An 11260-nucleotide genomic window follows, 5' to 3' on the forward strand; every position below is an offset into this window, starting at 1 on the left:
ATGGAAATAAAGCAATTAGGATCCCCTGATATTGCCTAGACAAAAAGTCTTTGTGATGTACTTCGTATGTGTTTATAGATTAGCTTTCAATACTACAAGGGATCGGCAATTATGTCAAGTTTATAATGACAAGATGCACAACAAATATGTATAATTTTGGTATAGGAACGGGCAATTATACATCTTTGTTGTGCATCTTGTCATTATAAACTCTATAGTTTTTTAAGAGATTAGAGGGGAAAAAATATTAGAAGACTCTCCGCACAAGAGATGTTACCGTGATGGCTTTGGACACTTTGGATGACGTCCATGGCTTACACATTATTTATTTTAGGGATTTGACTTTTTTTTTTCCACATATTAAGTAATTGGCACAATGAGTAGTTCATATGATTAGGATAAGAAACTAGTCACAATTTAAAATTTGTTCCTCCTTTCTTCCTCAACTGCGGTAGGGCTGGTTTACAAGCTGGAAATAGTTCTATATGATTAATTTGTCCCAATCAAGGAAGGTGCAATTGAATAAGACAGCCATATGGTTCTACATAATTAATTAGCATTATTTGTCACGTTTATGATTCAATAATGCTACACTAACATGAAGTTTAATTTCATCCAATATTTTATGATATCTGTAGTCAAAGACAAGAAAGTAACCTCCCCAAAATTAGATGTAATTGGGTGATGACATTGACAAACTTTACATGAAAGCATAAAATTGATTGGAGATAAAAAGATCTTAAAGTTTGTGCAAGTAAAAGAAGACTAAAGTTTCAGATCTTACTATACACAATGTAATGCTATAGGTCTGATATTTGGGCAAATGAAAGATAGTTTATTGATTATTATAGAAGACTTTTACACAATAAATTAGGTAGAATTGAGTGATTTCGTTAATACATTAAAAAAAATATCTTATAAATAATGTAAACTAGAGTGTACCGTGCTCATGCACGGGATATATGTAGTATATATATTTAAGAGAAAAAATGGTAAGTGATAGTTATTAAAGGGTGGTTATTGGTTTTTTTATTTATTTTTTTATTTTAAGTGATATGGGTAGTTATGAGTTAAAATGGTGGTTATTGATTTATTTATTTTTTTTTTTTTTTTTAAGTGATATGGGTAGTTATGAGTTAAAATGGTGGTTATTGGTTATTTAAAAAATAAAAAAAAAAAATTGGAAGGGCTAGAATTGCAAGGATGGGAATTTAAGTGCTGTGGTTAAAAGTTGGAAAAAAAAAACTCTTAAATTATATTATAGATAAGAACATTACGGCTCTACTATAACAGATTAAAAACATTAATTATGTTTTGATTTTATGTCCATACTAGCAACTTTAGACAATTTTATTATCCTCACAATAGTCACAAATTAAGTTGATATAGTTATCAGGTTATCACGAACAAAAAACGTGTTTAACGGTTTAACCAACTCCATGTTGACCTTTTGGTAATTGGTCCTTAACAAAAGATATGTCATGAACGTGGTTTATCAGTTTATTGGACCATACATGTTTTTTTTTTCGTAGCCATTTTGACCTATAACATTTTATTGAGCCCATAGTGTATGTTTAATTATATTTCTAATGAAAATAACAATAACAATAACAAAGTGGGGATGTAGCTCAGATGGTAGAGCGCTCGCTTAGCATGCGAGAGGTACGGGGATCGATACCCCGCATCTCCATTTTTGCAATTTTGATTATTCTTTTTGTAACACTACATGTATTTAGCATTTTGAGGTGGTTTTATAATTCAATTTTCCCCCCAAAACTATAAACTTTTATAACTCAAAAGATATAATTTTGGAACAAAATGTAATTTGATCAATCAAATAGGCCAAATATTCCAAAATTGAATAGGACAGGAGTCCAGGAGATGAAAATAAGGCTTAGTGATGGCCTGATTGAGCGAGCAAGTATGCCTCCCTAGTCCCTACACTCATATAATGTCAATAAAAGCTTTTGAAGGTTGAAAGTGAACAAAACAATCAGATAACCTTGCTTAAATGAGTACATCATCCTCCTTCCGTTCTAACTCAAGATTAACACTAAGCCGAGGTACAGAGATTAAGTACGGAGAAGAGATAACATTACTCCTAAGTCCTAACTTCATATGTAAAGTTAGAGTGTTAACACAGGTTAAGACATCGTCTTTTGGTCTGCTGCTTGCCTGGCTATAAGGGATGGCCTGCTGCTTGCCTGGGATAAAAAGATCAAGTATTTGGAGCTTGAAACTGATGCTGACAGTTTGAGAAAAATGTTGAAGGACCCCAAGTCTTTTGAGGATGGTGATTTGGGCAATATTATTAGAGATGTTGCTGCTCTTTTGAAAAGGGACTGGAATGTTAGTGTTTTCCATGCAAATAGATGTGTTAACTATGTTGCTGAGAGGTTAGCTATTATGGGTAGAACAAAGTACAAGACCGGTGAAAAGGTTCCTTTCACTTATCCTCCTCCTAAATTTTATCAAACATATGCTATGGAGATACCAGAAGGCCAGAAGGGCATGATGCTTAGCCCTTTGGCGCAGCTTCTTTCTCCTTTTGCTGCTGTAAACAACAACTGTGATGCTGTTAACTACTACTACTACTATGCTTTTACGCTTCTGTTTTTAGTTTATGTTTTAAGTATTAGGATGAACTTTGATAATTCAGATCGGTCTTGTATGCCATCTGATTATCGTCCTTCAGGTCTGTTGATTGTAATCAGCAGGTACCTTTCTTTTGCTCTGATGATTTCTATCATCAACTTTATCTTGATATAATATAAGCTACTGCCCTTTTGTGTTAAAAAAAAGACATCGTCTTTTGGTTAATGTTAAACTTTAATTGGGACCGAAGAAGTCTTTCCAGCCAACTAAACTTCTCCTGCAGTGAAGAAAACTTCAATTCTATCTGTTCTATAACCTGATCATTCGTCTTTGGATTCATATATAGTACAAGTACTAAGATAGAAGAATTTCAGGACATAAAAACATGTTCATTGCTCATATATGGATTAGAAAAGAAGTGACCTTTCATTAATTAAAAGAAACTGAAAGCTAAACTTCTAAAAAACTTGCAACATCCTCTGTATTTTTTCCCCAGGAGATGCAATCTAACTTTAAACTTATATACACAAATAGAGGCAGCCATGTAGGCTCCTATTAATACTCTAAAACAGGAAATAATACTTGATTTTGAATTAAAGTGGCTTCATAGAAGAGCTAAAAAATAGTCATCCCCTTCATATTTTCTGCCACTTCCTTAATGATTCCTAGCTTCTTTCTTCAGAAGCTGCTTACTTTGCCATCATCACTTTCGACAACCGAGAAAGGCTTGATGGGTTCTTTGGTTAGCTTTACAGGGTAAGATGGCTGCATTGCTATCCCACATTTGCCTGTGAAAGTATGGGTGTTGCGGCGCATCCTAAAGTATCCTTCCTCACCCCATCCACTGCCCCATGAATTCCTAACTATCCAGTAGTCTTTTCCATTCTCCGTTCCATATCCTACAACCACTACAGCGTGGTCGAGTTGTGTCCCACAGTGGCCATTAAATATACCCTGCAACACAAGAACAGCAAACAAAAATTGATTAGTTATAATATTACTTGGATGTATATTCACTAAATTTTCGATATTACATACATCAACCATGTGAATTTTACTGACTCACTAGTGATTTTTCTAGTGTTAAGTTATTGATTGAATAATTTTTCTTAACTAAAATTGTTTTTCGAACATAAAAACAGTCTGAATTCATGACAGTTTTTACTATGACAGGTAAAAAATATAACAAAAGAGCTGACAAATTCGACCAAAAACATAGGTAAATGCTTACAGATTGGTAGAGCTGGAGAGCTCTGCCACCAGCCTCAATAGCAACGCTAACAGGCTGGTGAGCAACAGCTTTCTTTAAAGCTTTCTCGCTGTAAGGCTGGACATCTTCATATCCGTCAATGCTCACAACTTTGTTGTTCTTCCTATTAAGATCACACTGGCCATCAACACCTTTGTAAGGATAACTTTCCTCGGTGTCTAGACCGCCATTCTCAAGGATAAATTGAAAGGCATTGTCCATGAGACCGCCATTGCACCCCTGATCAACAGCTCGGTCACAGTCGACAAGCTCTTGCTCGGACAAGGAGGTCAGGTTTCCTGTCACAATTTGGTTGATGGCTTCTACGGTTGCTACCGTTGAGAATGCCCAGCAACTACCTGAAAAAACAGGACAAAAACAAAACAAAGGGTGTTTAGTTTGATACTGAAGGACATGTCTATTGGGCCGGCCCAAAAGTCCAAATCGTGGGTCATGGCCCAACAAGGAGTACTACAATACAATTAAAAAGAATGTTTGGTAAAGCTACCATTCAAACTAAATTAGTTGTAGCAGTTCTCAATGAGATTATTTAATTTATTCCAACAAACAAACTACCATTAAAAGTGTCCTAATTTCAAGGATTCATCCCTTCAAGAAAGGAATCACTTATCCACTATCAACAACTATACCATCCAAAAATGCTCCAATTAGTTCAAACTAGACTTGATCACAAATTCACAATCCCTGTTAAACCAACTCTTCAAACATATACAATTTGATGGCTTATCCTTATTTTCAGGGAATCTAATTAATCAATTAACTTAAATTTAAGGAAATCTAATTGTTTAACCTTAATTGAAAGAAAATAAAAAAATAAAAAAGTCATCCACTTAAAATCTAGGCAAAAACCTCCATAAGAAGGAAACTGGAAACCGAATCTTTTCTAAAAAAATTCAAAAACAAATAAAGAATCTTAAAATAAAAATTAAATAAAAAAATAATGTTAAGAATTCATACCACATTGGCCTTGATCTTTGACATGGTTAACAGCACCAGTTTTCCTCCAATCGACAGCATTAGGCAAGCGGTCACCGGGAAGAGGCCAGTAACGAAGACTAACCTTCCGGTTAATACTCATGGGCTTGGGCCGGGTACCCAAGAACCTGGACCGGTACTCTTCATTAGTCAAATCAGCAAACTTGTTGAGCCCAAGTTTATAACTCCGGTCTACAGAGTTATGCTCATCAATGAAATTCAAGTTATCTTTGAAAATCTCAAACCTCTTTTGATCATCAGGGGTTGGCAGGCCGTTTCGGGCCTTGCCGTGATGGGCCTGCCAGTTTTTGTACAGGCCCATGATCTCTGCGTCAGTCCGCTCCGTCGTCGCGGCTAACGCTAGTGGTGAGAGGAGGAGAGAGAAAAGGATGGTGGTTAACACGGCGGATGTTAGCCGGAGTTTCATGGTTGTTGTAGGAGAAGTTTAAAGAGAGATTTGATTGTTGGGAAAGGAAAGGATTGGATTAAAGGATGTTTGGAGAAAAGGGTTTGTTGTGTTATGAAAAGAAGGTGTTGGAAGGGAGGTTTATATAGGCGTGAATATGAGTCCTGGTATGAATAGGTGTTGCTACAACGATATTTTATTATTTTTAGAAAGTATGAAGAAGATATATATTAAGATATTACTGGATAATTGATCATGTGTGTAGTCCTAGTATGATTTGGATTAGCAAAAATTGACTTAGTGTATTTATTTCTAATATTGGATTGAATTAGTATGAGTAGTATGAGTGTCTTATGAATAGTCATATGGTCATATATTCATATACACATTTCGGTGACTTTATAAACCTACTAGAAGGCTTGTTATGGTTTCAAACCAATTTTTATATATGAGTATATGATCCTTGGAGATACTCTTACAGTTTACTTGAATTTTGAAAGAATTTCTCGAAATTGATTCAAAATCATGAATAATAGCCTCATTTTTGACTTTTTTAGGCTTGAAAAGAAAGTGATCAAGGTGTTAACCATGAACACCACGAGACGGTGAAAAACAATTTGATTGATTGGAACCATCCACTTAACCTTTGAACTATCAATTTAGTTAATTACACACATATCTCCTTTCTTTAACTCAATGTCATCACAAGACTTTAATTTATGTGACCATTATTGCATTTAATGTGGTTCCAAACAACATTATTATATGATCTTGAGATGACAATACAAAAGAAACCCGACTTGCCTAAAACTCCTAACATGATAAATATGACAAATATACAATATTAACATAAATAACCAATTGACTTCTAATAAGATGCATCCCTTGTCATCACCAGAGTTTTCCATATTAGGTCCCAAAATCTTTAATTATGGTCTGATTTTGGAATAATAGCTTTCAATTTGGCCTTCACATAACATTTTTTTGGCCGGATAAGATTATGCATCAATGAGCTTCCCAAGTTTCTCATCAAATAGCTCGAGAGTCTTACTTGATGCCCAAAATAGTTTCATAAATGCCATCTCCCATTATCATGGTTTAAGAGTATGGGTTTGTTCTAATTAACTGAACTGAACTTAACTTATTGCAGCTGAACTGAATATTTCATGAGAGAAGGAAATTAAGATATGAATTGAATTGAAGTGTTATTGAAACTGAACTGAACTGAATTGAATAGACAATAATCTGAAGAGAACAGACCTTATGTATAGTATTTTCTTAAATTGCTTTTATATATCCTCATTATATAATTCTTCAATTTTCAATGGAAACATCTACGAGTAAAAAAAATTTCAAATGAGACTGCCTAGGAATAAATGGGGAAGAAAAATAAAATATGCATATCCCTTGGGACTTGTATAAAGGCTGGTATCGTGGGAAGGGGGAGAGCGGTACTCCGCAAGTCCGCAATAGTGATGCGATTTTGAAAGTGAATTTGGATGCCTTTTTGGAATATGACTCATACATTTACTAACCGCTATACGTTCTACGGTTAGGAATTTTGTAGGATTATCAAACTATCAAAGTAACAGGAAATATTTGGTCATATGAAAAAGAAGATTAAGGACGTATTCGGCGTTATTGTTTGAGTAGTTTGTAGGTAGTTTTTAGTGGTTTAACCACTACTTAACAAAAATTGTGAGTGTTTGGCAAAATAGTGATTATGGTAGCTTTTAGCGTTGGTGGTAGATTTTAAGAAAAGTTAGAAATATTAGCTTTTGAAAATTTAATCTATAATTTTAATTTTTATACGTGACAGCTAGTCAACCGCTAATTTATCAATCACTTATACCTAAATTTTCTATCTTCACAGCTAACAGCTTGTTGACAGCTAAAAGCTACCTACACAGCTAACAATTACTTTCACAGTTAACAGCTACATTCACAATTATATTTTACCAAACACGCCCTAAAACAGTATTCCTCTATGTATTTTTAATATTGGAATTAATTCTATAATTTAAGTATGTTTAAAAAATTTAGTATCATTTTAATTATTGACTTGCGATTGTTAGCAATTTTTTGAAATTAATTTTACTTGACTGCTAGCTAACAAAGGCATGGAGTAACAATTTAAGTTAAATTGAAAAGTTAGTTACCAACTTACCAAGCAATAATATGACGGGGTACAATAATGTGTCAAATAAGGTAATTTTATCGTATCAAAATTTACCTTGTAATTTTAAGGTTGTAATATATGTATGACGTGCATATAGCATGGTTACCTAGAGATTTCAGAGTTACAGACCTTGCAGTGCTAGTTGGAAGTTAGAGCATCAGAGCATGCCCATTGTAAGTGGTATAAACAAGCGTAGAACCAAAGAGTAGGGTTACATAAGTTCGTTGTTGGGGTTAAAGTAGTCTTTCGGCAGCCAAATAAATTACAACAAAAAGATTTCCACACTGCAATTAAGCTCTGCAACCCAACCTGTTTGGGGGGAATCCTATACACAAAGCTCACTTCACCACCTTCCCCACTTGCAACCAAATCACTACATACCTTTCAGATTTCAGATTGCAGATTCAGTCAATCCAATTTACTTAAATCTTACTGTAGTTATTAAATGTGTCCTGTTGAAGCTTTCCAAGGATCCAAAGTCCTTTAAACGTGCAAGGATGTCTTAATTTTATGACTAGACTAGATATTCTGAGAGACAAACTCGTGTTTTCAACCTTTTAATTTTGAGTTTATCGGTAAAAGATCACCCATTTAGAAGTAATGCTTACGCATTTAGCAAATATAGCTATTAGGATGTCATAACCAATAAGAAAATAAAAAAAGTATTCGGCGCTAACCAATTTATTGCCTATATGAACATCACTACTTTTGTAGACTTCGTAAACTGTGCTAAAGTAATAACCATAATTTCTATTAAAAAAAATGAAGAAAAGAAAATATATATTTTAGTATAATTTTCAAACCAGAAATGCATAATTAATCAATTAATTGAATAAGTAATAATACACATTATTTTTCTAATAAAATCTGACTAATTTTGCCCTTCCTTATGGTGTTACTCTTATCTATTTGTTGGAATCTTTCATGAAAATATGAATGAATATTTCTGTTCACCCATCTTTATTGATGGGCGGCAAATTTATTTATTTTTTCCATTAATTAAATAAATAAAAGATTTTAGAGTAAACGTATGGGTATCAATTATCTTCTATACTATGGAAGAGATCGAACAACAAAGATGAGGTCCAAGAAGTATCTAACACTGTCAGAAACGAGCTTCCAACGCAAATAATACACAAAACCACCATGCCGTCACAACTCACAAGCTCTTCATATAAACTGACATCCCCATGTTCATGGAATCATGGAATCCTTTCTATAATTGGATTAAATAGATTCTGAATCTATTGAGCGAGCTCGATCGTCACGATCGATCTCCTTCTTTATCCATTTGCATAAGATCTTGTTTTAGTACTCCATTGTTTGATTGAAGTGAGTATGTATTGTACATCCCGTTGTATCATATATATGTAACATATGGACTTCAACTACTTTGTACGAATTATAAAACTATATACTACGTATAAAACAAATTTTGATGTATATTATGACATTGTATCATTAAAAATTGAAGCATCTAAATTTCTAAATAATGTGATATGGGCTGATAAAAGTAAAGTATTTATTTAACAACTACTTTGTATTGCATCCACTCCTTTTGTTTAAATTATTTACTTTATCAATGACCTCAAAACATTGCTAAAAAAAAATTGCTTGAAACTTATTAACCATTGCTAATATAGTCATACAGAGTATTTTCGTCTTTTACATTCTAATATTTGGACTTGTCAATTTTGTCTCTCATCAGTTTTACTCAACCACAACATAAAAAAGGAACTAAACCTCAAAAAGGCGCGTACTTGTGTAGTTGTGTAAATGCTTATATAACTAATACAAGTACTTTCTCAAGAAAAAAAATTGATAGTAACAGTTTTACCTTAACAGCAAATTAAAATAGATTAGATTATAAACGTATACAAGTACAATATCAATATACTACGGTTACTACCTCCGTTACAGGTTATGTGCAACGATTTGACATAAAGTAGAGAGGAAAAAATGTCTAATCGTTGCACATAACCTGCAACGGTAGTATGACAATATGCACCAAAGAACACAAGTATTTATGAAATAAGGCAAAAGATCATGTGATGTGAGACGGTGCATCTTATTTTGGTCTGCAAAGGCACGCCCAACCACGTAGCAAATTGAACAGAAAGTGTGGCAACCGTTATTATTTGGTTAGTTATTATAAAAATCTTTATATTTTCTGCAGTCTGTTAAATTTCATGTATACGCTTGCCAATCGTGTGGTTTGGGCGGCTGCTGCTAACGTTGTCTGTGTTAACAACTGCAGTTTAGTTGTTCATTCCCAAAAACTGACTTCAATAAACCACTTTCTTTATTATCTAAATTATCTTCAATTCACCAATTGTTGCTATAATTGTTTCGATCTAAGATCTGTAACAAATAATTTCATTTTTTTAAAAAGAGTTTTATACAAAGTAGTTGAAGTGCCCACTCTAGAGGACTAGAGATCCCATCTGCTGCAACTGGATTTGGATTTCCAGTGCAATTAGCTAAATAAATGCACTGCAACTTTTGATCTGCAAAATGTCGTTACCCATAGATTTACAACCAAGTGAAGGAAACCAACCTCCTTGGTGATTCTAACGGTTAGCCCCGTTGATATACATGTAACCGGTTCATTTGTCGCATTAGTAGCTCATATTACAGCACCATATCTTATTATTTTATTTTTATTTGTCATATTAGTAGCTCAAATTAGTGATTACATTACCATATCTTGTCATCATTTTATGTAAAAGAAACTTTATTTAAATAAATAAATTGAAATACTTTACTTTTTGAGGTCAGAAAAAATTTATTGTAAAGAAAAGTCTATAAGCAGTGCCTCACCCTGTTACTCATAACTAGCTCAATGTATACCTTAATAATTTGTCCATATCAATTTTTTCAACTAATGCAATAAACAAAATGAGGGAGAGATTTAAATTGTAATGCATGGAGAAACAATTTGACACAATTCGTCCTCAAAAAAAGTAAAAGAAAAAGAATCTCTACCCCAAAGAAGCATACCAAGTGAGGGCCTATTCTCTTACGTTGAAATTCAATTCACTTCATTTCAGTTCAGCTGAGTTCAGTTCAGTTCAGTTCAGTTCAGTTCAGCTCAATTCAGTTCAGTTCAGTTCAGCTCAGTTCAGTTCAGCTCCTAATTTCCTTCTCTTATAAAATATTCATTTCAGTTCAGTTCAGCTGAATTCAATTCAGTTCAGCTGAATTCAATTCAGTTCAGCTGAATTCAATTCAGTTCAGTTCAGTCAATGAGAACAGGCCCTAAGCCTTACTTAATAATCTAACAACATTAAATACACAATAATAAAAGATTATTCAAATCTTCATCCCTTTTCAAAAAAAAAAAATTTTAAATCTGCACCTCAAAAGAATTACCCACACTCCGTATAAATAAACAAAACAATTTTCCTCAACAAAAAATAAATAATAATAAAGCATTTTCTCTCTTTAAATAGTGTGACACTTTGATACCAAAACATTAATAAAGTAAACGAACGGCAACTCTTCTCTTCTCAGTTAAGATTTCAATTGTCATTAATTTTTATGCCATTCGCATTTGGACCCAATGTCCAAATACGAAGTACTTATTGTATACGTACATCGTATTCAAGTTTAAGGCAGTTGAATTTTTTTTTTTTTTTTTTGTGTGCGCGCGCGCAATTGGTAGTCTCCTTGTCGTTTAATGCTTGTAATGTACTTCGTACCATCTATATAATAAAGCAATCACTCTAATTAAGAGGAATAAGAGCACAAACAATCCATTTCTAATTTTCATTCATAGCAGCATAATCAATCAATCATTGAAATTTGCAAGCCCAACGAAGGACAGCACACAATC

General features: G+C 33.5%; 1 protein-coding gene and 1 non-coding gene across 2 annotated transcripts; one reads left to right on the plus strand and one right to left on the minus strand.

Annotated features, from left to right (window-relative positions):
* Positions 1-1617: 1617 nt before the first annotated feature.
* Positions 1618-1690, plus strand: TRNAA-AGC (transfer RNA alanine (anticodon AGC)). The gene has a single exon. It is a non-coding gene; the product is annotated as a tRNA-Ala (tRNA).
* Positions 1691-2963: 1273 nt separating this feature from the next.
* Positions 2964-5282, minus strand: LOC145601907 (cysteine proteinase RD21A-like). The gene is made up of 3 exons (XM_081657993.1): positions 4823-5282; positions 3827-4203; positions 2964-3549 (listed from the first exon to the last, which is right to left on the minus strand). Exons 1-3 carry the CDS (start codon positions 5265-5267, stop codon positions 3274-3276), a joined length of 1098 nt encoding a protein of 365 aa, XP_081514119.1. The 5' UTR covers positions 5268-5282; the 3' UTR covers positions 2964-3273.
* Between the last annotated feature and the right edge of the window lie 5978 nt (positions 5283-11260).

This window comes from Chenopodium album, chromosome 21 (genome assembly GCF_948465745.1).
Source record: "Chenopodium album chromosome 21, dcCheAlbu1.1, whole genome shotgun sequence".
NCBI lineage: Eukaryota > Viridiplantae > Streptophyta > Magnoliopsida > Caryophyllales > Amaranthaceae > Chenopodium > Chenopodium album.